General features: G+C 36.8%; 3 protein-coding genes across 6 annotated transcripts in view; 2 read left to right on the forward strand and 1 right to left on the reverse strand.

Annotated features, from left to right (window-relative positions):
- Window positions 1-149: 149 nt before the first annotated feature.
- Window positions 150-13,359, reverse strand: LOC104808933 (ABC transporter C family member 13). 4 transcript variants are annotated; one of them, XR_771063.2, is made up of 37 exons: window positions 13,266-13,359; window positions 12,834-12,874; window positions 12,499-12,586; window positions 12,206-12,361; window positions 11,983-12,114; window positions 11,746-11,846; window positions 11,592-11,655; window positions 11,238-11,489; window positions 10,908-10,977; window positions 10,307-10,367; window positions 10,088-10,175; window positions 9,457-9,575; window positions 9,032-9,129; window positions 7,845-7,911; window positions 7,588-7,705; window positions 7,352-7,468; window positions 7,177-7,257; window positions 6,868-7,086; window positions 6,427-6,528; window positions 6,274-6,341; window positions 5,997-6,128; window positions 5,682-5,829; window positions 5,003-5,286; window positions 4,725-4,881; window positions 4,376-4,551; window positions 4,193-4,304; window positions 4,018-4,071; window positions 3,684-3,806; window positions 3,374-3,472; window positions 2,946-3,038; window positions 2,751-2,861; window positions 2,511-2,672; window positions 2,226-2,413; window positions 1,908-2,097; window positions 1,254-1,421; window positions 626-806; window positions 395-487 (listed from the first exon to the last, which is right to left on the reverse strand). XR_771063.2 is itself a non-coding variant. In XM_010534788.2 (36 exons), the coding sequence occupies exons 1-36, from the start codon at window positions 13,323-13,325 to the stop codon at window positions 407-409; spliced, it is 4,380 nt and encodes a 1,459-aa protein (XP_010533090.1). In that variant the 5' UTR covers window positions 13,326-13,358; the 3' UTR covers window positions 150-406. The 4 variants fall into 4 exon arrangements, 3 of the variants coding, with proteins under 3 accessions (XP_010533090.1, XP_010533091.1, XP_010533092.1); XM_010534788.2 differs by lacking the exon at window positions 626-806 and having other exon boundaries at window positions 150-487; window positions 13,266-13,358; XM_010534789.1 differs by lacking the exons at window positions 626-806; window positions 13,266-13,359 and adding an exon at window positions 13,094-13,212 and having other exon boundaries at window positions 150-487.
- A 2,419-nt stretch (window positions 13,360-15,778) lies between these two features.
- On the forward strand, window positions 15,779-23,161 carry LOC104808934 (ATPase 6, plasma membrane-type). Its single transcript, XM_010534791.2, has 16 exons — window positions 15,779-17,256; window positions 17,355-17,632; window positions 17,731-17,890; window positions 18,330-18,368; window positions 18,752-18,827; window positions 19,088-19,444; window positions 19,796-20,110; window positions 20,220-20,546; window positions 20,642-20,761; window positions 20,867-21,094; window positions 21,200-21,506; window positions 21,645-22,159; window positions 22,242-22,415; window positions 22,489-22,671; window positions 22,784-22,959; window positions 23,065-23,161. Exons 5-16 carry the CDS (start codon window positions 18,777-18,779, stop codon window positions 23,159-23,161), a joined length of 2,850 nt encoding a protein of 949 aa, XP_010533093.1. The 5' UTR covers window positions 15,779-17,256; window positions 17,355-17,632; window positions 17,731-17,890; window positions 18,330-18,368; window positions 18,752-18,776.
- Window positions 23,162-24,068: 907 nt separating this feature from the next.
- LOC104808936 overlaps window positions 24,069-27,888 on the forward strand; it is a 10,394-nt gene continuing 6,574 nt past the window's right edge. Inside the window, exons 1-12 of the mRNA XM_010534792.2 lie at window positions 24,069-24,167; window positions 24,271-24,585; window positions 24,997-25,056; window positions 25,152-25,244; window positions 25,480-25,699; window positions 25,812-25,918; window positions 26,219-26,281; window positions 26,730-26,830; window positions 26,976-27,070; window positions 27,180-27,200; window positions 27,411-27,506; window positions 27,622-27,761. Of these exons, the coding sequence (XP_010533094.1) occupies window positions 24,162-24,167; window positions 24,271-24,585; window positions 24,997-25,056; window positions 25,152-25,244; window positions 25,480-25,699; window positions 25,812-25,918; window positions 26,219-26,281; window positions 26,730-26,830; window positions 26,976-27,070; window positions 27,180-27,200; window positions 27,411-27,506; window positions 27,622-27,761 (1,317 nt within the window). The 5' untranslated portion in view covers window positions 24,069-24,161. The remainder of the gene's footprint in view (window positions 24,168-24,270; window positions 24,586-24,996; window positions 25,057-25,151; window positions 25,245-25,479; window positions 25,700-25,811; window positions 25,919-26,218; window positions 26,282-26,729; window positions 26,831-26,975; window positions 27,071-27,179; window positions 27,201-27,410; window positions 27,507-27,621; window positions 27,762-27,888) is intronic.

Here is a 27,888-nt window from a genome sequence, read left to right on the forward strand (position 1 = left end):
AATAAATTTTAAAAAAGATTTCCTAATATATTAAAATAATTATTTTGAATCTTACAAAGTATTATTTTAAAACATTTTTTTTTTAATTTACAAATAACAAAATTATCCTTAAAAATTAAACTCTAAATTAGAGTTAAAGTCTACCCTCGAAACACAAAAGTAAAATAGACTTTTTAAACTACAAAAGCATTATTTTACAAAAGTTTTTAAACACATGTTACTTTACTAATTCTAATTACTTTATGGGTTAACTCACTCACCAGTTCCCCAAAATAATGGCATTGATTGATTCACAATAACCAATCTAGAGCCAATACACTGAAAAAGAAGTTACACTGAAAAGTTTGAAAACCAGAGCTCAGATGCCTAAGATAGCTTAGACAAGTGGATGTTGTCATGTAAGAAATCACATCGCGGAAGCTCTTGCAAATCTTGAGAAGACGGAGGACTCATCTTGCAGAAGATCTTGAGGGTTTCCTTGTTCAACCTACACACGCCAAACATCTACATATTCAAATCTGTACAAATCCGACGACTAAGTTAAGCAACTTCGTCGTGACACCCGAAGTATTTGGCTACGGATTCAAATAACTCGGAAATCTCGGGGTATCCAAGCCGTACCCACCCCTAGTTTTATATGTACAGTACCCTGTTGCGTTCAGACAACAATCTTTCCTACTTTGACTGTAGGGCCAGAAGCAAGCAAGACGAGGGAGCTCTGCTTCGACATGCGCCTAAGGAGAAAGGCTTGAAAACCGAATTGACTCCTATTTGTCCTATTTGCCAAGAAGTCCAATCTTTCGCACCTGAACTAGTCATAGTCTATTAGTCGCTTTGCTCTAATGGATAGTTCTTTCTATAGATCACTTTCGCCCCGCATGTCTCTACTTCTTTTCCCAAGATCAACCATTCCTCTCGAATGGAGAAGTGAAATGGAGAAGTGAAAAGGCGGGTAAGGGGGTTCATTTTTAGAAATTTTAGACTTTTCCGGTCAGGAGTGGTGGGTTCGGGTACGCTTCTTCTTCCTGCTGGGACCCTATGTTACATTCATATTGCTTCTCTGCATTGATTTGTTAAGTTGTCTTTAATACAGGTGATTGGATTACCAGTTTGTAAAATTGCTTAGGGTGAATTATGCTCTCATGACTTAGAATAATATACCTAGTTCATGGAAAGGTGTTATTTTTCTTACCCAATCTATAAATATGAAAAGCGTAATGAAGAGAGGAAGAGGAGAGGTAATATGAACTTACTAGGGCTCCACGGTCGAGAATAAGGATATTATCCATTTTCATAACCGTCGAGATGCGGTGAGCGATCGTGATTACTGTTACTCCCTTGCATTCACTTGATATTGTGCTATGAAGCACCGACGCTGTCTGAATATCGATGTTTGCTGTGCATTCATCTAGACAAAGTACCTGTCATTACAACAGAGCACATGGAATGAGTCTGCCTTTACTTGTTCATATTGACTCTCTTATTCTTGTAGAAGCCATAATTTTTTGGGACAATCACCTGGAAAAATCACAAATTTTTAAAAAAATATTTCCTATAAAATCATGAATTTTGTAATTTTTATATAAAACCATAAACTTTTATGAATCTTGTCATATTCCCTCAAAATTCATAAATTCATGATTTTATACAGAAGTTACAAAATTCATAAAATTATTGATATATGCGGAGATACGATAAGATTCAAAAAGTTATTTTATATAGAAATTACAAATTTGACGAATTTATATGTAACTTTTTTTTTGAAAGTTCCTGATTTTTTAAGCGATTATTTCTAGTTTTTTTTCACCTTTGCTCAATGTTGTGTGTAATTATATATGATAATATGCTTAGTTTTTTTTATTCAGAATTAAAAAAAATGTGAGAGACAAAGTTTGTTGTGTTTTTACCTTCGATGACTTGAGAAGAGCTCGGGCCAGGCACAAAAGCTGTCTCTGGCCGACAGAAAAGGAAGATCCAGATTCCTTTACATCGGTATCTAAGCCTCCTGCAGCTTCGACCTCTGGCTTCACATGGCACTTCTCAAGAATATTCCAGATTTTCAGATCATCGCTCAATCCGAGAGGATCAAGATTATCCCTGGGAGAGTTAACCAGATGAATCAAATACTTTTTCAAGAAAGCCGAGCACTTGAATAATGTGCGGAATGAGTAAGAGATTTTTTTTTGTTTGTATGGGTTGTGTAAGAATGAGGAAAGAGTTTGTACCTTAATGATCCTTGAAACAAGAAAGGGCTCTGAGGAACAACAGCCAAGCGAGAACGAAGCTCTCGAATTGGAAGATGGTTTATGTTAAAACCATCCACCGTTATCAGTCCTTTACAAATAGGAGTAAGCCGGAAAAGGGCATTCAATATAGAAGATTTTCCCGCTCCTGTTCTTCCAATTATTCCAACCTGATACCGCATTTTTTTTTTCACGTGATCGAATTCAGTTAGTACACTGACAACTTTAAACTATGACACAACCTATGTTTCATAACTGTATAACTACCTGCATTCCTCCTCGGATTGTAAAAGATATACCGTTAAGAGCTGGGGGCAAAGATGGCATATATCTCATAGAAACATCGTGAAACTCAACCGTCCCTTCAAATGGCCAATCATGGCTGAGAGATTGGTGACCCGAAATTTCTTCTTGAGGCACATCCATGTACTACACAGAAGCAAGGTTGGCGTTAAAAACTTATAATAACATTAACAGAGATAAATGCAAGTAATTCAGCATCAATACCTGAAGAACTCTTTCAACAGAAACCATTTCCTTCTCTGTTTCAGTGAAACTTGTCAAGAAGCTTCCTAGAAGAGAAACCACTGGAGCTGCATATGAGAGTGCCAATCCCACCTGTCAATGGGATTTGTAATTTATGATTTGGTCCAGAAATTGGATAGAATAAAGGAAAATCATATATTTGTTTTATATTATTACCAATCCTGGGGTACCAAAACTGATTGGAGATTTGCCTTGAGACCCAACAACAGCCATTACAGCAACAAATGAGACAATAGATGCTCCTAACAGCTAAAGCAAAGATTCAGAATGTTCAATGCCATGTAAAAGTAATAATAATAATAATCATTTTACAACTTAAGAAATTTGGCAACGGATCAGAATCTATGAATACGAAAAAAGTAAACATCAATAAAGAAAACATCTTTGCAAGTTAGTCAAACAACAAAGATAATGATAAGATAGACAGTTAAGTAAAGAAAGCTTTTTGGAATCACTAACCCTTATAAAAAAAAGGATAGACAGTTAAGTAGTAGCACATCAAAAGTTTTTTTTAATCATGAAACCCTCCTTATCTTACACTTCAGACAACTAGTTCAATATTGTTAATTAGATTGTGAAAGTACCTGAAGGCGCAAAGAAAGCCAAAGGCTTGCAATTGTCTCTGAGTAAGAAGTCCGCTGGTATAACGTTACATGCCCAATAAATCTAGGCAAGAAATATTCCTATCATATGCAAGAATTTTCTGAAATTATCATACAGGTTTGTCAAACAAGAACACCCATATAATCTCAAATAAATACTAAAAAACATGTGCTCTACATCATTTTAGTGCATATGAAAGCTCAAGAAAGGAGATTGGAGGGTAATGAGCTGAAATGCTTGAAAGCCAAACACCAGATGAACGCGTCCGAAAAAGCAGAACCAAAAAATCACCTCAGACTTAAAAGCCCTGATAGTTGACGACCCGTCAAGTGTCTCCGTGAAGGAAGCATATATCGGCGACCGTGAAACACTGTCCAGCCTTCGTAGTTCCCTTGATGTTGACCTATAGAAGAACTGGACAGTATTCATTTAGCAGAAACTTCATCTGTCTTTGGATAAAATGTGGAATCTTTGCTAAGTCATTTTGCTGATCTCATACAACAAGAACAGCAATACTGCCAAGGAATATCATGTTGCTAGGTACCACAAACCTTGGGTAAGTATTCTTAAATTGTTACTGATGTGAAAGATTGAAACTTTAGCCTCTGCAATTAGAAGAAAGTACCTGGAGTTTGCTGTATATATACCAAAAGGGCAGAAGGAGAAGCAAGAATAGGACCTACACATGTAACCATTCAGGGATATTACTACTTTCCAACAAGTACGATTATGCTGAGGAGAAAGAATATCAAAATTGTGTAAAAGGAAAAGATAGAAGGATTTATTTGAAAAAAAAACACCTGAACGTATGACAAAACTACAGCGATCCCTAACAAGCCAACAAAATTTGCCAGAAGGATGTTGAGAATAAATGGAAGAGAGTCATCAATTGTATATAGATCAGAAGAGAACCTACACAAGAAATCAAACATGGATTAGAGGCAGAATAAGATGAAATATTCAAGAGTTTCCTCATCTCTAACCTGTTGAGTATCCTTCCACTTGGTGTCTGATCAAAGAACTGAATTGGCGCATTTATAAGCTTACAGATTAAGGTACTGTGCACTTGAACCGCTGCTCGTAATCCTCCAAATGCAAATGAGAATGCCCTCACCAAGGTTAACAATGAATTACTGAAGCAAAATATGCAGAGAACTACCTGCAAGATTACCAGGGTGGCTCAACACTATAAAGAGGTAAAGTTTTTTCTCATCATAATTGAAGCTGCACAAAACAAAAACTGAAAATTCACATTTGAGTTCTGGGTCAACTTGGGAAGAAATTATATACTGATTTGGTTCATTTATTTCAGAATATTTCATTGGTACTTACCAGATAAAAAGACGTGGAGTAATGTGTTAGCCGCTTCCCAGTCTTATCCACCCAAAATGACAGCCACAAGTCATTCCCATTGCGAGAAGCTTGCATTAAAATTGCAGAAACAAATATTACAACCGTAATGAACCAACCAGAAAATGCAGCATAGTTTCTGCAAAATACAATGTCAAAATGGTGACCACATCGATTTCAGGAGGGCCAAAATACACATCCTTATATTAATAATAACAATAAAAGAAAGAAAGCAAAACAGGATTTCAGAAATGACTTACTTGTAAACCATCGGGTCGACTCTGCCCTCCTTTCTCTCCTCGACTTCGACAATCTCTTGAGCTTCAGTCATGGGATTTACATCATCTTTACCGGCTGAAAGAGATTCTTCTGTTTTAGCAAAGTGCATCGGCTCACAAGCTGAACCTTTTACATTAGGTGACATATCAAATTCATTTGATGAAGAATTTATTGGACATATGGAACCGGGCATATCACCGGGACTTCCTGACCATTTCACTTTGCCTCTCTCCATTACAACAATCATAGTTGCCGAAGATATCACCTAACATGCATAATTAGAGTATGTCGATCAGAGCGTGACAGTTAACTAATAGCTATGAACAATACCATACAAATTCTACTAACCAAAAAATGAATCAGGTTGAGACAATATAGCCCAAGAAAAAAGCTAGAGGTTGAACACCCGTCCTTCACAATATTGTTAATAAATGAGATTTTGACATTAAACAGAACAAATAACAGAGGTAAAATCCTTAACATTTGTTCCTCTTTTGAAACAAAGCACGTTAGAAATGTCTGAAATTATCTAGCCAAAAGCCTTTCTTTCTAACAAACAATAGAAAACCACGGAGAGTTGAAAAGCAAAACAAAAAACAAAAAAAAAAACAAAAGAAGAGTTATTTTGTTAAGAAAAAAAACTCAAGAGAAATTTCAAACCTGAATGTTATGAGTGCAGATTATGCGAGTTTTTTCGTTCACTAGAGGACCCAAAAGAGCGTTATGCAAAATCCAACGGCCAACTTGTGCATCTACCGCACTGAGTACGTCATCAAGCAAGTATATATCTGAACCATGATAAATAGCCCTGTATTCATGCACACAAAACCAACAAAAAAATATTTCAAAGCTGAATCCTTCATTTTGCAAAATAAACAAACCCAAAACAATAGTTGTTATGTGATTTGGCAAAGAAATCATTCAAAAGCATATCAAATATATGGCTGGTAAATGAGCATAAGAGGGCCAGCAAACCTTGCCAAAGCAAGCCGAGCTCTCTGTCCACCAGATAAGTTCATCCCTTTATCCCCTATATAGGCCATGTCGCCTCCAACCATAAGTGAAATATCAACATCCAGTGCACAAGCCCTCAAAGTGTCAAAGTATCTGTGTAACAAAGTTACAAAAAAATAAGACTAAGTTAAACAAACACTAGCAAGTAGCCTCATTTATAAATATTCAAGGGAAGTAATAATAACCGTTCGGATAATTAATAGAAAGAGAGAAGCATATAGGTGTACATGAATTGAACCTTTCTGAGTCAAAAGTCTTCCCAAACAAAATATTTTCGCGCACAGTTCCGGATAAAATCCAAGGCACCTAATATTTGAGTGAGACAAATGTGAGAATACTTCAAACTAGCAATTAGAAATAAAGAAACATCAGTCTTTGATCAGTTTCAAACCTGTGGTACATATGCCACAGACCCGTTTAATAGTAGAGATCCATGAACGCGTCGCATTTCGCCTAATAGCGAATTTAGTAATGATGTTTTACCCGAACCAACCTGATTATGAAATTAAACAATTCAAAGGATGAAGACATCATACACACCCCGCAAATAGAAGCAGATGAATAATCTCCATAGATATCAAGAGAACAAAGTTCTCTATAGATATCAAGATAACAAGTTCAGTATTCTACGGATAACTCTTTCGTTGTTTATTATATTTTTTAGCTATAACATCCGCCTAGTCCTATACATATCTAATGAATATGGCATGTTTCAGTTACTCACAAAACTGAACAAAATTTAAAAGAGAGCCCAAATCAGAATTTGCTCAGATGCATCATACGATGACAGAGTAGAAAGGGAGGAGAAGGAAAAAGGTGGTAAGATTTCTACCTCTCCAATTACAGCAACAAATGACCCCTTCGGTACTCGTAGGCTAACATCTTTTATGGTCAAGTTCTGTTCCTCTTCAATGTTACTTGACCAAGTACAAGATGCATCGCCAACGAACACAGTTGTGTCTTCAGAGATAAGACCAGAATCATCTGAAAGATCTATTTTGTGTTCCAAACAATGCAGAAACCTACTCACCCGCCTGGTAGAAATGAAAGCCTGAGATAAGGTAGAAAGTTAGAACACATATCACCAAGAAATAGAGAACCATTAATTTAAATCAGAGTCCATAGAAGAAAGATAGCTTACATCAATCAAGCCATTGATGACCCATGGAAACGAATTTAAAGGAGATATCAGGCTATTAAACAAAGCAAGACAAGTGAAAACCTGAAAAAAGAGGAATTATGTTTTCACCCAGGAAAGTAAGTGAAACAAATCTATTCACTGCAATAGATATAGTTGAAAGAAGCATTCAAAATACCGTTGCTGCATCAAGTTGATGACCCATCAATGTGAAGAGGCCAAAGGTGCAGAGAGAAAACAGAGTTGGTGTAGTGGCCCAAAAGAAAACACACCATGCATCCAAATACTTGCGCGTCTGATAAAAAAGGTGTTGAAAAACTTTACTGTTAATGGAAACACTCGGAGGAGGAGAATGATCTATATCCCATCTTATATGTTACTATGGCAACTATAAAATGGAAGGAGATGTCAGACCGCCAGGTGGGTCACTTCCATGACTCTTGTCTCCTTCAACCAATCGGCGAAAAGGTTGTCCCATCCGTACATCTTTAAAGTGCGAATGTTAGTCAGAAGCTCCCCTGTCTTTCTAATCCTGATAGAGGAAACTAGTTTAAGAATTTAAGACGCAACATAAAATTACCAGTTGATGTCGACAAATTCAGAACTTCTATAGACAAGAGTAACCCTAGCCCTCGTAGAAGAACATATGGAGATAAGACATAGCAGCATACCTTTCATCCTTTAGCTTTATCATTTTCTCTGTTGCACGTGCAATCAATTCAGAAATCCATTTACTGACTGAAAAAGAAAAAAATCAATTAGATTTAGGCTGGGTAGAACATAGATCATCTATTGAAAGAAAAAAATATGAAGTATTCATATTCTAGCTCGATGTGAGGCCAGGGATATGAGATTCATTGAATCTGGTCAATATTGTGGTGTTTTTCTAGTCGGTTATTTTGATGTCAGCTCATCATTTTGGACTAGGGTTAGAATATATAAACTACAGATATGAGAGGGGATTTTGATGTTTTGGCTTTTGGTAAATGTCTGGGTTTTTGGGGAGAGAAGGATACTCTCAATAATCAAACCGTTATCTTGTGTTGGGTTTTGATATCAATACGTAAGAATTACTTTGGTGTTCTTATCAGTTGTTTATTAAGTTACTTTTGGATTCACATTTTGTCATTGAAAACTTGATGAAGCTATAGAGTCAGGAACATTAACGTTCACGTTACAAACCATTGCCTTGGTTATATCTCCTAGAGTAACAGGAGAGAAAACAAGGTGAAGCTGCTTAGTAAGTTGGTTCATGCATTGATGTTGCAAATTTAGAATTTATTAGTGGAAGTGTGTACCTGGTATCAGCAAGACGGTTATTGCCAGACCAGAGAGAAAAGCAAACTTGACTTGAGTATACAAAAGATACAAAGCCACGCCGATTTGCAAAGGCAGACTGGGAGAAAACATGAAAAATACACTAAATGAAGATTGAATAAGAAATGTGATGAGGAATACGATCAAGAAAACCCGAAAAAATTTATATTGACAGAGAGTCTCTGGATTTTAACTTTTCATGTTTCCTGATTTGTATCGGTGACTGAAATTATTGTCTTATTTTCACAGAGTTAATAATCCCCACTAGGGGAACCGTTATCTTGTGTTGGGTTTTGATATCAATACGTAAGAATTACTTTGGTGTTCTTATCAGTTGTTTATTAAGTTACTTTTGGATTCACATTTTGTCATTGAAAACTTGATGAAGCTATAGAGTCAGGAACATTAACGTTCACGTTACAAACCATTGCCTTGGTTATATCTCCTAGAGTAACAGGAGAGAAAACAAGGTGAAGCTGCTTAGTAAGTTGGTTCATGCATTGATGTTGCAAATTTAGAATTTATTAGTGGAAGTGTGTACCTGGTATCAGCAAGACGGTTATTGCCAGACCAGAGAGAAAAGCAAACTTGACTTGAGTATACAAAAGATACAAAGCCACGCCGATTTGCAAAGGCAGACTGGGAGAAAACATGAAAAATACACTAAATGAAGATTGAATAAGAAATGTGATGAGGAATACGATCAAGAAAACCCGAAAAAATTTATATTGACAGAGAGTCTCTGGATTTTAACTTTTCATGTTTCCTGATTTGTATCGGTGACTGAAATTATTGTCTTATTTTCACAGAGTTAATAATCCCCACTAGGGGCTAATCTCATGCTTACACCAACCAAGTTGACCTAAGCAAATAACTTTGAGGACTAGAAGAGTGACAATTCCTCCTAGACATTGAAATCCAAAAGAAAAGTTTTGTTTATCAGAGTGCCAGAATTGATGTTGTTACCTCCACGCATCATGCAAACTGTTGCACAAGTTGACAATCCGGTCAGCATCTACTGACATAAACGTTTGAATCTCGCCCTGAGAAAATCCTGATCGATCGGCAGTGCTCACCCGCAAACACTGAATAGAATATCAATGGATAAAACAATCTAACGAAGCAACAAAATGATTGAAGCAGAGACTATCTAGCAAGTCAAGTAAATCCAGGAAAGGGCCCCTTAATTTGTAATCATTGCAGTTCATGAGTTACTATCAAGGTTAGGGTACTTGGATCATCTGAAACCAAAATTGACTTGAGATTCTAAAAAGAAGCCAAAAAATAAACCATCACATTGAATTTAGAAAAAAGTAATTTTTGAAAGGAAAATACAGTGAAATAATTTTAATGGAAATGCACAGGGCTGTACGAGATAATTCATTAGCTGTAACTTTTTCATTTGGTGTATCTTAAACACATTTAGTTTTTCAGATTGGATCAGAAGCCAAAGCCAACACCGCATAAAGTATAATCATCTTTCAATCTTGGAATGAATAATTCACATAACCGTCTTCAAAGGGATCATATTCAGGGATTGTAAGTTACTAACACCACTCATAATAAATAATGTACACAAATTGGGAGCAGAATATACCTTCCTGTATATGATAGTCATGATACTAGATCGTAGCTTCAGTTTAAGTTTCGAGAGATGGAACGTGTACTGTGTATCAAGAAAAGACCTACAAGAGAATAGGCAAATACCAGAGTGACTATGAAGCAGAGTTACAGCTATAAAACTATACAAGAAATACAACACACTAAGTTACTATTAAAGAGAAGTTCAAAGACTGATATAAGATATTGTATTTACTTGAAGATAGATGTGAGGCCCAAAACAATGGCTAGGAAATAACCACCAGAGCTCCCTGAACCTGTTCAGTTGGACATGGCGACAATGACTCCAACAGTGGTTCAGTATTCATATCAGGAAAATAGATGAAAGGAATGTCCTAAAATAATCTTATAAAATGTATAAAATGAACAATACATATCAAGTTTGTGGACAGCTATTCGAAGGATTATTCAGAAGGTACTTGAATCTTCTAAATGATTGAGCCACTCAACCAGTGAAAATAAGATCATAAGAGGCAATTCAGAGATAAAAGGAGAAACAGTTTAGGCATGAGCTCCTTGGTACCAAGGCAAAACAAAATTACGATAAAAAGGAAACAATTACGAGATTTTCAGAAATGCTAGTTTTTCTGCCCCAAATAATCACAAAATCTGGGAGCACATATTGAATTTTAAGTTTTTCTCTACCAACATAAAAAGAAGTATGAGACAGGAAGTAGCTAAAAAGAAAAAAAGAAATCAGATATTCATTATAAAAAAAGGAAATATCGTAAGGGATCAACTAGAAGATAGAGAATGGACCGAAAGCAATACTTTACAATTAGGACAGGGATCCATACCTTGTTCTAAATACCGGATCAGTTTATTCAGAAGTAAGGGCCCTGCAAAGCCTATACAGTCATTGAACACCTGCGGGAAAACATGTAATATATCCCATTTTCATCTTTCTCGGAACGTATCAATATAAGCAACAATGCAGCACATTGAAGACAATATTGATCTTTGAACCATACCATATGGTTTGAATTACCTGAAGTTTTTCTTACTTTACAGATAAACCTTGTTTTCTCAAATGCATGTGACAATTTGCGAATTTATCAACTAGAAAGAATATGGATCGGGATTTCAGAAATACAAATATTTCAAATTGTGAAATAGAGTAGCCATACCTTCAGCATACCGAGACGAAAGTATGGCCATCCATATACACAACAAATTGCCCAGATTAGTGAAGGATTCGAACAGTTATTACATTGTTGAACCTCCCAACACTGTTGTAAATTCTCACAACAGACAGAAGGATCCATATCAACGGGTAATGGAAGTAGATCTTCAAACTCAAGCTGCTTGGCTGATCCATGTTTCATTACTGAAGTAATGTATCCAAAAGTGAGCATATCCAACCTGCCCCCGGTATTTCCCTTCAAGCATTTATTCCCAAACAAATTTCTGTAACTCATGATGCTGATTTACTCACTAAACAAACTGTTCTTGGAAACAAAGCCACAATGGAAATGACATACAGTGTCCCTGTGGGCATTCTCCTCGATATCATTATCCACCAGCAGAAGAGGATCTTCCAATGAGCTACAAGAAGAAGAAGAAGAAATTGATATGTGCTTCAAACAAATTTATCATCCATGAAAAATACTGCAAGACTACTGTATATGTTTATACCTGAACTTTGGGGGTGCCTTTTTGATCCTAAGTATGTTGATATAGATGCCAAATGCAATGTCCAACACGATGAAGGAACTCTCTGTGATGCAGTCCAAATACTGCCAAATAGGATTCTTGTTAATGGGAGTTTGTGAATTCATTCATCAAATTCGCATTAAAGCATAATAAAGCAAACTTTGGGGATACTTCGAAGCTACCAACCAAAGATTGTGTTCAAATATTTGGCTACAGTACCTCCAGTGAAGTAAAAACAATCTTCAAATATAGCACTTCTGTAAGGATCTTTATAATCCACCAGAAACTTAGGATCCGACTGCAGAAAATACAGCAAATGCAAGCAAACTTTGACAAGACTATGACTTCGATCTACACATTGGAAATTACAACAAGCAACAAAACAATTAGACATAACCCCTCATTCCGTTACAGCATAAAAGATAAAGTTGCAGAAGCTTACCCACATTGTGAACCAAGACAACGGGAGAAACCACTCATGGTACAGAACAATGTCTCGCTTAAACTTTTTCCTAGCGAGCACTACCAATTCCACACATGACAAACATGCTCCCAGTCCAGATATAACGTACAAGAAAACATTCTCGATGGAGTTTTTCTAAGAAAAAAGGAAAGAATACAAGCATCATTCATCATCAGAAAACTGATCAAGAAGAAATTGGCAAGAGTGTATCTTCCTACTAAATTCAAGTGCAACCTAGAAACCAAAACCAAAAACAAGAAAAGCGGCTTTACCCTTCTGTTGCATTCGTGGCTTCTTCTCATAATTGCAAGTATCAGAATCATAAGAACAGTCAGTACATTTGATCCGAAACCCAACACTGTAAACGTTCTTAAGGAAGCACATGATTAAACGAATTCCATCAAACCATCTTTCTGAATCCAATTAGAACAACGACAAGAACTCTAACAGCATTCATATTTCCAAATCTCAAGGGGAAAACTCTAAAATTGACATTTTTTGTAGCTCAAGCACCAGATTAAACTCTTTGCTTCCGAAGAACAACATGAATGCTTTTGTCTTAAAGTGAAGAACATAACCCAAAAAAAAAAAGACAGTCAAAGGATATAAGTCGCCGAGGCATTCCCTGTATGCATTTTTGTAGACCACCTGAAACCCAGAGAACAGATTCACAACATTAACCCATTAGAGGAGGATGCTGATACAATGGTGAAACGTAACATAATCACAAAACCCAGGGGTCATATCATGCAACTTTGATTATATTACAGCTCTGTGGGACAATTCAAAAGAACAAGAAAGAAACAGTACGCATGAACGGAAATTTTAACAAATTTTCCATTTATGTGAATACGAATGTTTACATACACCACTGTTCTGATGAACAAGCTCCATGTTAAGCTTCAGAGAAGAGACAGAGAAAGAGAGGGAGGGGGAAAACAGAAGTGGGTTTTCTCGGAAAATTCATCGACTTTCTCAGAAGCCAAACACGAACACGATCAAACACCACGAGAGAGCGGAAACAAAACTTGGTACTTACAGTGGAATTGGGGCAGAGAAAGCTTTTGGTGATTTCCATGGCTTCGTACGGAAAGGGCATGCGAAAAAAAAAAGCGGATGCTACATGTATACAAAAAACTCGCATTTGCAGTTATGTAGTAGCCAGTTTTTTTTTTTTTTTTTTTTAAATTCCTGAATTCAGGGGAATTTTCTTTTTAGAAAAAACAAATAGTACCAAAAAAGGAGCAAAATTTTATTTTACAATTATAATCTGAATTCCACAAGCGACGGTGGAAAAAATATTTACATGCAAAAAAAATCCAAAAATTTATAAACGTGTAGTGTGGAATGATTTGTTTTGTTTTGTTTTGATTATTTTTATTTTTAAAAAATTATATTAATCCTGTAAAATTTCTGTTAAATTTGGTTTTATTTGAGATTCAATTCAAACCGGTTTTTTTATTAAAAATATTTATTTTATAAAAAAATAGAAGTTTCTTTATTTTTTTTATATTTGATTCAGTTAATTTATTTTTAAAAAGCATATATATTTGGTTTATTATATAATAACCATTACTAATTTTTTTTAATATAATGAAATAGAAAATATGAAATGATATTTGAAACATTAACAAATGATTGATAATATAATATATGATTTTGAAAATTTAACAAAATCTCGATAATATATTATCATATTTACATAGCATAGAAGCAAACGAGATTCCAACTCATCGAAATCATGAAAGCCATTTTACCAAACATCCGATTTAGAAAAAACAAATAGTACCAAAAAAGGAGCAAAATTTTATTTTACAATTATAATCTGAATTCCACAAGCGACGGTGGAAAAAATATTTACATGCAAAAAAAATCCAAAAATTTATAAACGTGTAGTGTGGAATGATTTGTTTTGTTTTGTTTTGATTATTTTTATTTTTAAAAAATTATATTAATCCTGTAAAATTTCTGTTAAATTTGGTTTTATTTGAGATTCAATTCAAACCGGTTTTTTTATTAAAAATATTTATTTTATAAAAAAATAGAAGTTTCTTTATTTTTTTTATATTTGATTCAGTTAATTTATTTTTAAAAAGCATATATATTTGGTTTATTATATAATAACCATTACTAATTTTTTTTAATATAATGAAATAGAAAATATGAAATGATATTTGAAACATTAACAAATGATTGATAATATAATATATGATTTTGAAAATTTAACAAAATCTCGATAATATATTATCATATTTACATAGCATAGAAGCAAACGAGATTCCAACTCATCGAAATCATGAAAGCCATTTTACCAAACATCCGAGAATAATATTAAAAATAATTAACCATAGTAACTGAAAACTTAGAAATAAAAAATGTGAATAAAGTTTATTATATTAAATCTTTCAAGATTGAACGGTTGAAAATCCTCGCACTCTACAAAATAAAAGAAATGAACTTCCTGTTAGAAGAACAGAGAAAATTCAAGTAATTAAATCAACTATAAATCCGTTATCCAAAACTTTAAAAGATTTGGATAGAATATCTGTATTCAAAGGATTTATGACAACTTTTAGATTTAGCAGGAAGATAAATTTTCATTAATTTTTTGTTTATAATATTGATAGAAATTACATATATATAGCATCAATGGAATGGATCTAAACACGTTTAGATTATTTATATTTGGTATATTAATAGATAATAAAACACTTAAATGTTCTCACAAAATTTTAAAAGATGGTATACAAAAATTAGTATTTTTATGAGAACTGTTTTTTTTTTTCTCGTTAACAGAAAAAAATATTTTTCTAAAGCACTTCCATCTTTTTATCCAAAAGAAAAAGATTATTGCATCTTTTTTTTTTGGGGGAGTTGGATATTCGTTCATCGCCTATTGCCACCCTCGTGCTTTGCTTTAAACTGTCGCCTTTTTTTCTTTTTAGTGTGCGTGCATGCGGATCCTGTGGACGATGACGTGGATGCCACTCATCTCTCTCCCATTTGCCACGTGCCAACCAAAAGCAAAATAGTTGTGTGTGGACGATTTAGCTCCAAACAAAATTAAAATTTTAAAATGGATTCAAACTGGGTTTCGAACCGATTGGATCGGTTTGAAAGTATGATATTTTTAAAAAAAATAAAAAAATAATTTTTCAAATTAGTGGACCGAACTAATCTAACTGGACCTGATCCAAACTTGGATCAAATTTTGAATTTTGGTTATATATATTAAAAAAAAAAATCGGATCGATTTTAACCCGAACCTGAAACCTTTGCGTCGAGTGCGAGTTCGGGTCAGTTCGATTGATACCCTAGACATCTTGATCAGACAAAATTAAATACTTCACAAAATTTATATAAATAAAATTTAATATACAAATGGTTGAGAAGAAAATTCAAACAAATTTAATATATTCAAGATTTTTTTTGAAACATAAATATTTTATCAATAAAATTCAAAATCGGATAGAAAACTTTAAAATATATGAATCTGAATATTATAACCAAATCGCATTCGGACCGAAACTCGAAATAACCATCCTATCTCCTTTCTTTCTATTTTCTAACGTCGGGTTTTTTGGATTGACAATTCCAAAATAAAACGAGTCAGACCCCGACTTCATGATCCGAGTCGGTGACAGTGACCCGAACCCCAGGGCTGAAGGGTTGCCAACAACAGGAGCTCTCAGTTGAACAAGCTCTGACCATGGAAGAAGACACAGAAGCTGAAGAAAATTTCCTTCGAGTGAAGCCCCAAGAGTGATGTTTCTGGTAATCTCTATCCCCGACAACGAATGGGCAGTAAGATTGTTCTATCAGGTGTTTCATCTTGCATCCAACCGCAGTAAGATTGTTGGAATCCGATTCTATTGCCATTCTTCGGACATAAGATCCGTAAGGAAAAACTAGAGCTCGGGTCCGGTAACGATGTCGATGAAGCTATCGAACAAATTTGTTCTAACAGTTAGCCCGTATATGTCGCGGTATCCCTTTTTCCTGATTCAACTACTTTCAGTACACTGATCAATGGGTTGTGCATTCGTGGGGAAGTTCATGGAGCTGCTTGACTGTTCAAGCATATGGAGCGAGATGGATTTGATCCTGATGTTATTGAGTATAGCATTGTCGTTAAGGATTCTTGTAAAATCGGAGAAGCCAATGCAGCAGTTAAGATTCTAAGGACGATGGAAGAGAGAGGCTCAGTGCTAGATGTGGTAATGTATAGAGCAATCATTGATAAGCTTCTCCTTGGGAATGTTGGATTTAGGAATTCCTTATGATGTCTTCACTTATAATTCTGTTATACATTGCATGTGGAGTCTCGATCAATGGAAGGAGGTGGGTGGCTTGTTAATGGAGATGTGTTCTGCAAAGAAGGAATGTGAATGGGTTTTGATGCTGAAGCCACCATTCAAACGATGATCCGACAAGGTCTTCGGCCAAATCTTTACACGTATACTACTTTGTGTTGATGGGTATGGTTTATGAGGTGAAATGGCTGAGGGACCATTAGGTGTCAGAACAGGTGATTAGATCTGGCATTCAGCCTGATGTTTTAACGTAAAATTCCTGGATTTCATGGGGACTTCGAGAATCGTAGAGTGGACGAAACCTCAAAAGTGTATGATGAGATCTCTCACGGGATGGTGGCTCCTGTTGTCGTTGTTCTCACAAGTCTTCTTTGATGAGATATTCACAAAGATGGAGGCATCCGGCCTCGGAGCTATCTTAATTTACTTCTGCAGCATTGTTAAACTGGAATATAGTCTCATATAAGTGATATGTTACTAAAATGCAAAGCATAGTTATTTAACCTGAATTCTTCCGTTACAATATATGAGTCGACAGCCTGTTTATGGAGGGGCAACTAGAGGCTGCAAGGGAATTATTCAAAATTCTCTCAGAGAAGGGGATGCAACTGATGTCTGTTCATATAACTTTGTGCTAAAAGGATTATGTGGAGTGGCTATATTGACTGTAGCCTGTGAATTGTTTCACCAGAGGCTTCCACCGTGTCGATATATATGGTAAATATGAATCATATTTCTAAATGATGGTTTAGTGTAGAGATTACAAGAATCAAGTTCAATGGTCTTGAACAAGAGTATTCGACTCGCTTGTGCAGGCTGATGGGGCTTGAATTCAGCTAGCTCCTATCACAAGATTATCCTTGAGATAAGCGAACTCTTTGTATTGTGCCATTAGTGAAAGGAATAGCTAATCATCTGCAGTTGATGTTCTTTGACCATTTAAGGCTCATTCTCCCTGCCTTTTTTCGTGTGTCAATTCTCGCATTCCTGTTCATCCATCTGTCTCAACAGCTCCTTGGAAATTTTCCGCCGTACATCTGCATTATCTGAGTCACTTAAACCGAGATGGATCATTCCCTTTCGTCATCTAGGTGTATGATTTAAAACCGATCTGTGTGCAACTTTATGCTTCTACTTTCAGTAGATTTCCTCGTCTGTTCTTATTCATCATGCATCTTCTTTTCATTGCAGAAATAGGCGAGGAAACATGTATATAGTTTTGACAAGAATCATACGAGGTGTTTCTGTTGCTTGTCTTTGTTCATAAGCTCAAAGGGATAAGCTGGTGAGCGTGTTGTTGACATGTCTGAAACAAGCTTTTGGTGGTCGAGCTACAGAGATCTGTACTAAGGTATCTTAACACTTCTTATCCTGTAATTTTTTTCTTGTTTTTTTAATGATTTTTGTAATATTAGATGCGTTGAAAGAGTCTATAAGAACTATTTTTCAGGAATGATCATTTGAATGGAAAATTAGGGGAAATAATGTCATGAAATAATTTTCATAGTAGTAAAAAGTAGTTTGTTTAAAAATAGACTAGACTTCTAAATATGTAATTAATGTAAATATAATATTTGTTTCCTCTAAAATATAGAAATATTGAATATTTACGTGCAAGTCGGACGATTCCTTTGACCACCATTAAAAAAGGTAACTGATCCTGGGTCTATCACAGAATTATACTTGAATTACAATTAAATCCTGTACATTTTAAAAAATGACAAACTTTATTGTATGTATATATGTGTATTAACAGCTAAATTGATTTTCTATTCTTTTCCTTTTTTAAGGAAAAAGGGTCAAAGCCAGCAATATTGGAGGCGAGGAAAGTAAGTAAATAGGAGAATGTAATACCAAAAAAAAAAAAAGTAAAATAGAGAGTGCAAAATAAAAGGCACAAAAGCAGTGATGAACACACACACTGTCAAAGCACCTCAGAATTCGGTCGGCCAGAAAAAAAATAAACAGCACTTGTGTATATAAGCATCACCTCTTTGTCTTAAGACCAAATCACAAACCCAAAAAACGGTAAAAAGGACAGACTTTCCTCCTGCTTCTCTTACCACTTGTTATGCAATAAAACCAAACCAGAGAACAAGCAAGCTTTCATTTACCTCTTTAAGTTTTGATTCTTTTTCCTTCAATTCGTCTTCGGTTTTGAAAACCGATTTTTTTGCATAAACTTTGTGTTTTGTTTTTATTTTGATTCAAGAAGAAAAGGGGCCTAGGCATTCACCATGGCTTCTGACATTTCTTGGGAAGAAATCAAGAGGGAGAATGTTGATCTTGTAAGTTATCTATATGCACACATATGTATTTATTGATGATCCGTATTGCTTTCTATTGTTTTGTTTTCCCGAAAGAGAACACATTTAACAAGAGAACACATTTCCAAAAACAAAATAGAAATGTGAGGAAGGATTATACATTTACAGTTTTATAACAGAGAACTTGTGGTATTGACCATTTAACAAGATGAGATGTTCAAAAAACTTCATTTTTAAAATCTCTGTTGACGATTCTATATCATTTGTGTATATGTGTACAGGAGAAAATTCCAATAGAGGAAGTGTTCCAGCAGCTGAAATGTTCCCGAGAAGGTCTTTCATCGGAGGAAGGAAGAAAGAGGCTACAGATATTTGGGCCAAACAAGCTAGAGGAGAAAACAGAGAACAAATTTTTGAAGTTCTTAGGGTTTATGTGGAACCCATTGTCATGGGTGATGGAAGCTGCTGCCATCATGGCCATCGCGTTAGCCAATGGCGGCGGCAAGCCCCCGGACTGGCAGGACTTTGTAGGAATCATTTGTCTTCTGATCATCAACTCCACCATCAGTTTTATTGAGGAGAACAATGCCGGTAATGCAGCCGCAGCTCTTATGGCAAATCTTGCTCCGAAAACTAAGGTAATGCATTAGTGTTCACTCCTATGGTATTGGCATGTTATCTCATATGAATTGATATAATCTGCCGGTTTTAGCAGTCTACAAGTACCCTTAGTTTTCAGGATATTTATTATTCATATCTCGGATTCTTGATGGATAGTGACATGGGGTCTTTTGGTTTTAAAACCATGGAACATTAGATAGATATCTCTTAATCTAGCTGCCAAGGATCAAAACTAGCATGTATATATTGGTAGAGCTAGGTAGTGCAGATCTTTAAGGATAATACTTCTAAATGCAGGTTACGTAGGAACGCAATTGTATCTTGAACGAGTAAAGATTGACTAGGTGTAATGTTTTTGTTGTTTATAGGTGTTGAGGGATGGAATGTGGGGAGAGCAAGAGGCTGAAATTCTTGTGCCAGGAGATTTGGTCAGTATCAAGTTGGGTGATATTATCCCAGCTGATGCCCGTCTTCTGGAAGGCGACCCTCTGAAAATCGATCAATCTGCTCTTACGGGTGAATCCCTTCCAGCGACTAAACACCCGGGCGATGAGGTTTTCTCTGGCTCCACTTGCAAACAAGGTGAACTCGAGGCTGTTGTGATCGCCACCGGCGTGCACACTTTCTTTGGCAAGGCAGCTCACCTTGTTGATAGCACTAATAATGTTGGTCATTTCCAAAAGGTAATAAAAAAGGGATTTGATATGATCTTGCAGGCTGCCATTTTAAGCCCTTGTTAGCTTGAAACCATAAACCAAGAACCGGTTATAACTATCATTGTGAATGTTTCAGGTTCTCACATCAATTGGTAACTTCTGTATCTGTTCGATCGGGGTGGGAATGCTCATTGAGATAATCGTGATGTACCCGATCCAACACAGGAAGTACAGAGATGGAATTGACAACCTTCTTGTGCTTCTCATTGGAGGAATTCCCATTGCCATGCCGACAGTGTTGTCTGTGACGATGGCTATTGGATCCCATAGGTTGTCCCAACAAGGAGCCATCACAAAGAGAATGACCGCCATTGAAGAAATGGCTGGTATGGATGTTCTATGCAGTGATAAAACTGGAACTCTCACTTTGAACAAGCTCACAGTCGACAAGAATTTGATTGAGGTAAGGTTATTTTTACAGAGTTTTTAAATGATGTTTTACTCTTTGTTCACATTTTTCTCGGTTCCAAAAGCGTGAAACACACTTGGGGAATGCAGGTGTTCGCGAAGAATGTGGACAAAGATACTGTCATACTACTTTCTGCAAGGGCCTCAAGAACTGAAAATCAGGATGCAATTGATGCTTCGATTGTCAACATGTTGGGCGACCCCAAAGAGGTACGTTTATCTGAAAATAATTTATAATGTCTCATTTTGATAGAAGGCAAACCGATAACCAATGGATGAATCCTGCTTATCCGGTTTGTTCGTGTGGTTTTACAGGCTAGAGCTGGTATTAAGGAGGTGCATTTCTTACCGTTTAACCCTGTGGATAAGCGAACTGCCATCACATACATCGACAGCAATGGTGATTGGCATAGGTGCAGTAAGGGAGCTCCTGAGCAAATAATTGATCTTTGTGCCCTAAAAGGAGAGGCGAGGAAACGGGCTCACGAGATCATCGACAAGTTTGCTGATCGAGGCCTCCGTTCACTCGGAGTGTCACGTCAAGTTCGTTCTTTGAGCCTCAAAAAAACTTAAAAATTGATTCCTCTTGTCAATCACTGTTCTGAAGTGCATTCTCTTACACACATTTGTTATACAATTTGTTGGCAGACGGTTCCTGAGAAAGACAAGGAAAGTGAAGGAAGTCCATGGGAATTTGTAGGGCTCTTGCCACTCTTTGATCCACCGAGGCATGACAGTGCGGAAACCATCAAAAGAGCCCTTGATCTCGGTGTCAATGTTAAGATGATCACTGGAGACCAGTTGGCAATTGGCAAGGAGACTGGTCGGAGGCTCGGGATGGGAACGAATATGTACCCTTCATCTTCTCTCCTCGAAAGCAAGGATGACACCACTGGTGGAGTCCCTGTAGATGAGCTCATAGAGAAAGCTGATGGATTTGCTGGAGTCTTCCCAGGTACATAAACGAAATCTCGGTCGAAAATGCTTTATTATGGTTTCTCTTTAGCAAAGAAGGATTCTTTCAATTTCCTTGTATCTAAATCTAACCAGATTTTGAGTATTTGTCCTAATGGTGTTGTCTTGGTTTGGGTAGAGCACAAGTACGAGATTGTAAGGAAACTCCAAGAGAGGAAGCATATCGTGGGTATGACCGGGGATGGTGTCAATGACGCTCCAGCTCTCAAAAAGGCTGATATCGGAATAGCCGTGGATGATGCAACCGATGCAGCTAGAAGTGCCTCCGACATTGTCTTGACTGAGCCGGGTCTAAGCGTCATCGTCAGCGCGGTTCTGACCAGTCGAGCCATCTTCCAACGTATGAAGAACTATACAATCTATGCCGTTTCCATAACGATACGTATCGTGTTGGGATTCTTGCTCGTAGCTCTGATATGGAAGTTCGATTTCTCGCCCTTCATGGTGCTTATTATCGCGATCCTAAACGATGGAACCATCATGACCATTTCCAAGGACAGAGTCAAGCCATCTCCGATTCCCGACTCTTGGAAGCTGAAGGAGATTTTTGCTACAGGGGTTGTTCTCGGGACCTACTTGGCTCTCGCAACAGTTCTCTTCTTTTGGCTTGCTCATGATACCGATTTCTTCGCGGTAACATATAATATCTTCGATTAAAACCAATCACGATCGAAGAAAAATGTACTTACTAGGATTATGCCATCTGGGGTTTCAGGATAAATTTGGAGTGAGATCATTGCAAGGCAAAGAAGAAGAGATGATGGCAGCTCTGTATCTGCAAGTTAGTATTATCAGTCAAGCACTTATCTTTGTCACTCGATCAAGGAGCTGGTCCTACATTGAACGTCCCGGCCTTCTGCTTGTCGCTGCTTTCCTCGTCGCACAATTGGTATGTGATTATTTAATGATACGAACGATAATCTCCTTCGTGATAAACTGAAAAACGATAATTTTCGATACAGATTGCTACTGTACTCGCTACTTACGCGAACTGGGAATTTGCAAGGATTAAAGGATGTGGATGGGGATGGTCTGGGGTCGTCTGGCTTTACAGTTTCGTCACTTACATTCCTCTCGACGTCCTCAAGTTCATCATTCGTTACTCTCTTAGTGGCAAAGCTTGGGACAACATGATTGAAAACAGGGTACGGTTTTCTTTTTCAGATTAACGTTTCGATCTTTCGTAATGGAGAACAGGGGTAACGATCCAAATCTCCATTGCTTCTGCTGACAAAAATTTCTGTTCTGTTCTTGAAGATCGCGTTCACGACGAAGAAAGATTACGGAAAAGGCGAAAGAGAGGCGCAATGGGCATTGGCTCAACGTACATTGCACGGTCTTAAAACAGCGGAATCCATGTTCGACGACAAGACAAGCTTCCTCGAGCTGTCTGAAATCGCCGAACAAGCCAAGAGACGTGCCGAGGTTGCAAGGTAAAGACAACAAATCCGAACCAAACCCACGAGAAATCGAAATCGAAAAGTTCGATACCCGAGTTCACGTTTCCTTTTTTGTGTGGAAAACTGTTTTTTTTTTAGGCTAAGGGAATTGCACACTCTAAAAGGGCATGTTGAGTCCGTAGTGAAGCTCAAGGGACTTGACATTGACAACATTAACCAACACTACACAGTCTAAGTGACGCCATCAAACGAAAGGCAACGGCAGTGTTTTTGATGATTCGGACAACGCTCGGTCGTAGTTGGTGTTGTCGAGAGCAATAAGACGACAACGAAAGGAGGAAAAAAAAAAGCTGAAGAAAAAAGGAATTTGTCGGAATCTCTCTTTCTTCTTTCCCTGTTTTGGTTGTTTGAAACAGCTCTTCTTGTTTGTGAGCGACGGGTACCAAAAGAAAAAAAAAGATTTTGATATATTCGGTGGATGAGAGATGGAATAAGCGGAGAATGACTAATGTCATTGTATTAGACCCTTTTATTTTATTGCAATATACGATTTTTTTTTTAAAATTTTTGGTTCGACCCAACAATTTTTTGAGGGTAAAACCCAATTTTTAATCATAAAGATCCATAATACATTTACTATTATGTAAGATTGCAATAAAGTACCAAATTTGGGTAGTCTAGTGATAAAAAAAATGTAGAATATGTTTTTATTTTGAGTTCAAATCCAAACGTGAAAAGTGATAATTAACTGGATTTTTATGATGGATAAACCCGATAAACTTCTAGATTATCAAAAAAAATTGCAATAAGGGACACTAACTTTTTTGAATTATTTAGTTTAATTTTTAAAAATTGTATTAATTATTTTTAGATTGTGTCTAATTCGAATAGCATAATATGTTTTTTGATAATACAAACAATTTGTTACATTTTCTTTTTTTTTTTAGTGTAGATAATACAAGCAAATGAGTAGTTTTTTATAATAAAATGTATGTATGTGTTTTTGTCGATTTTTTGGTTAAAGTTTAAATTGTGACAAAAATATTAATGTCTAATCCAATTATCAATTAGTTAAATCGTGAAATTAAATTGTTGAAAAAATTGAGAAATTAAATTAAACAAGAAATCATAAGAAAGCTAAATTTGCGCGTACTGACTGGCCGATGCGAGAATCAGAACGCCCGTGGTAACCAAATAAAGCCCTCTCCGATCAGACCACCGGATCTGCCACAGCGATGGCGGTAAGCATCTCCCGGATTCACCATATCCTCACCAGAAAATCTCCCGGCATCCCATTCACCGGGAGAATTCGAATCTAAATTCGTTTGTTCATTTCCTTTACAGGAGTCATCGGGGACAACTCTGATGGATCTGATCTCGGCGGACCCAACTCCGGCTCCGTCGCAGTCTTCGACTTCGTCGGCCTCTGCTGCAACGGCGAGAGACTCGTCTTCGTCGTCGGCGTCGGCGTCGGCATCTTCGTCAATGGCTTCACAGATGCACCACCCTGTGTCGACGAAGACGACGTTGGGAGAGAAGAAATCGAAGAGAGCTGCTCTGATGCAGATCCAGAACGACACTATGTCCGTTGCCAAAGCTGCGTTGAATCCCGTCAAGGCTAATATCATGATGCAACAGAGGCAGAAACAGAAAAAGAAGGTGATTTTTGCTTCTGGGTTTGTCTAATTGTTAAAGTTGAATTTACACGAACAGGGAGGTTAGTGTTTGATTTGATTTGTTCTGCTGCGTTCGAACGCATCCCTTGATTGGCGATGGGTGTGTGTGTGAATCGAAGGATCGGAAAGAGGGGTCGTTTGGAAAGCTTATTATGTTTGAGCATTGTTATTGATGTGGATTTCCAGTTCTGTTAACATGATGAGGAACTGTTCCTTGATGAGGTTTCTCAGGTTTTGAATTGGGTATTTATATATATTCTTAACTCAGTCACTGACTGAGGGTGATTCAAAAAAGAAAACTTAAGAATGTTGCAATCGGAGGGGAACAAAATCAGCTCATATCTCCTTGTTCGATGTAGTTAACACATTCTATATGCTGATAATAACTCTGCAGCCAGTTTCATATGCCCAACTTGCAAGGAGCATTCACGAATTAGCCGCCACCTTGGATCAGGTTAAATTTTCTGCTCATTTTTTGTCTTTCTTCTCTACTTTTGTTGAAGGAATCTCTTAATGGTTTCTTCTTTTATCTTTGTGACATGCGAGCAGAAAAGTTCCCAGAAACAGCTAGTAAATCACGTGTTTCCTAAGCTTGCTGTGTACAACTCTGTTGATCCTTCTCTGGCCCCATCTCTTCTTATGGTATGCATGCACTTGTTCCCTCGCCTGCTCTCATATTAATAGACTTTTGTCGGTCAACTGCTCTTTTAAAATTTTGTTCTATCATTTAGAATGATGAATCCTTCTGTTGGATTTTTCCCGTTGATTACCCATTAATGTCAAATGAATCTGACCGAGGATTTGAGTTATGAGAAACTTATCTATGAAAGAGAGGCACTAGAATTTTTGACATTCATTTCCCTTGTAATTGATACAGCTTGATCAGCAATGTGAAGATAGGAGTGTCCTACGTTATGTCTATTATTACTTGGCTAGAATTCTGTCCGATACTGGTATGAGTCCAGGTGGTGGTATCCCCACTCCGAACTGGGATGCTCTGGCTGATATTGATGCTGTTGGAGGAGTCACAAGAGCTGATGTTGTTCCTCGAATAGTAAATCAGCTTACAACCGAAGCTTCAAATCCAGAAATTGACTGTGAGTTTCACCTATCTTATGACTTTTCTGTTTTAGCATTCTCTTGCAATATTTCCTTTCTCTAATGTGACTTGTGATGATTGTTGAACCTTATTCTTTGTTGTTTCATCAGTTCATGCTCGGAGACTGCAGGTTTTGAAAGCCCTGACGTATGCTCCAGCAAGCAACACTGAGATTTTGTCAAAGTTATATGAGATTGTTTTTGGCATTCTCGATAAGGTTTGCCCTTTTCCAATGCTTTTGTGCTGTTTAGCCAGGTTCTTAGATTCTTAGTTCAATGTCCGTATGTCCTGGTAAGACAAAAATTCGTTTTCGCTTTTGTTTTCCTAGAGAAAACCTTTATCACTCTATCTATGCAATTTATCAACATATTGTTCTACCATTATGATTATCACTTTCCTTTTACTGGTTTGCATTATGTTCATTTAATTAGGTTACAGAAAAAACATGACCAGAATACATGGATTCTTGTCCAGTTAGTTGCACAGGCACTGATTGAATATTTCAAGTTGCTTTCAGGTGGCTGATGTTCCCCAGAAACGGAAGAAAGGTGTCTTTGGGACAAAAGGGGGTGACAAAGAGGTATCTTTCTCTACTCTCAGATTCCTCCACTGAAAGGTTTAAGGCTCTATCAAGTATTGACTCCTGCAGTAATTTGTTTTTTGCCTTTGTGTCATGTTAATCATTTTACTTATGGGTGTAAATTTCTCACTATTGTCATCATTATTCACTATTTTCCAGACAATACGACATAGGTAATGAATCTGCTTTGTGTTACTGGGACAGTTGGCTGCTAGCTAAGAGCTATATTTAGCAGTTACATTTTCTCCCTTCTGTTGGGTATCACTGGAACTTATGTAGTGATGAAACTTCTCAAAACATTTAAATTCCAATATTTTCTTCTTTAAAAACTATCAACTTAGCCAAAAAACCAAAGGTTCTAGCTATGACAGAATATGTAGCTTAGGCGTTGTTGGAAGGTAATATTATATCTTTTGTTTTGACTTCGAGTTTATTCTTCCTCTTCTAGTCAATCATTCGGAGTAACTTGCAATATGCGGCTATGAGTGCATTAAGAAGACTTCCTCTTGATCCAGGAAATCCAGTTTTTCTGCATCGGGCAGCTCAGGGGTAAGAACCCCTGTATTTTTTTTTTTCTTGTTTGGAATGCTAGAATATATACATAGCAGTGGGCACTCTAGTTTTTTCCTTTCTTTCCTACTTATGCGGTGGGCACAACACTGATTTTGGTGTTTTATGTGCTAATATGTTGCAGTGTTTTATTTGCTGATCCTGTTGCCGTGAGACATTCGCTGGAAATTTTGTCCGAGTTGGCCATGAGAGACCCCTATGCTGTTGCTATGACATTAGGTGATTGAGTCATTCTTTTCACTTCCTTTTAAATTGTGGTAACTGATTTTGCTTCTTTATGGATGTGTGTCATTCCGAAGTTGATTTAGCTTTTATCTTTCTGGTGCAGAGAAGCTTGCGTCCCCTGGAGGTATGCATTTTCGACTATTCTGTTTGTAACACAAATATAGTTTGTTTCATGGTTTTCTTTTCCTTCTTCTGGTTTAAAAGAGCCTCTCGAGACAATAATTTTAGATGTATTCTATCTACTGATGCCCCTGTGGGATGGGATTTGAGTGACTTCTAAACACCAACTAATGCTTCTTGGTTGGCATTCCTCTCTTTGTTGTGACCAAATCAGGGGCTTTGCAAGATATCCTCCATTTGCATGATGTGCTTGCCAGGGTTTCACTGGCTAAGTTGTGCCACAGTATATCTCGAGCTCGAGCGTTAGATGGTAAGTTTATTGGGGGTAGTTCTCTTGCTCCTGTTATTTTTTTGTGACTATCTGGTATAATGTAGTTTCATTTTGAGAATGTTTTGTCATTAGTTTCTTCTCTGTCTCACTACAGAAAGGCCTGATATTAGATCTCAGTTCAACTCGATTCTCTATCAGCTACTCCTGGATCCGAGTGAAAGGGTATGTTATGAGGCAATCTTATGTATTCTGGGAAAGTATGACAACACCGAGAGGTATGAACCCCAAGACCTTGCATGCCTGGTTTCGTACAACTCATACTTTGTGATTTCACTGTTTACTTTTTTTCTGGCAGTTGCACCAGGTTCATTGCTTTGATAACCATAAATCCAAATTTTCACTATATGTAGGATGGAAGAGC

This window comes from Tarenaya hassleriana, unplaced genomic scaffold (assembly GCF_000463585.1).
Source record: "Tarenaya hassleriana unplaced genomic scaffold, ASM46358v1 Cleome15, whole genome shotgun sequence".
Taxonomy (NCBI): domain Eukaryota; kingdom Viridiplantae; phylum Streptophyta; class Magnoliopsida; order Brassicales; family Cleomaceae; genus Tarenaya; species Tarenaya hassleriana.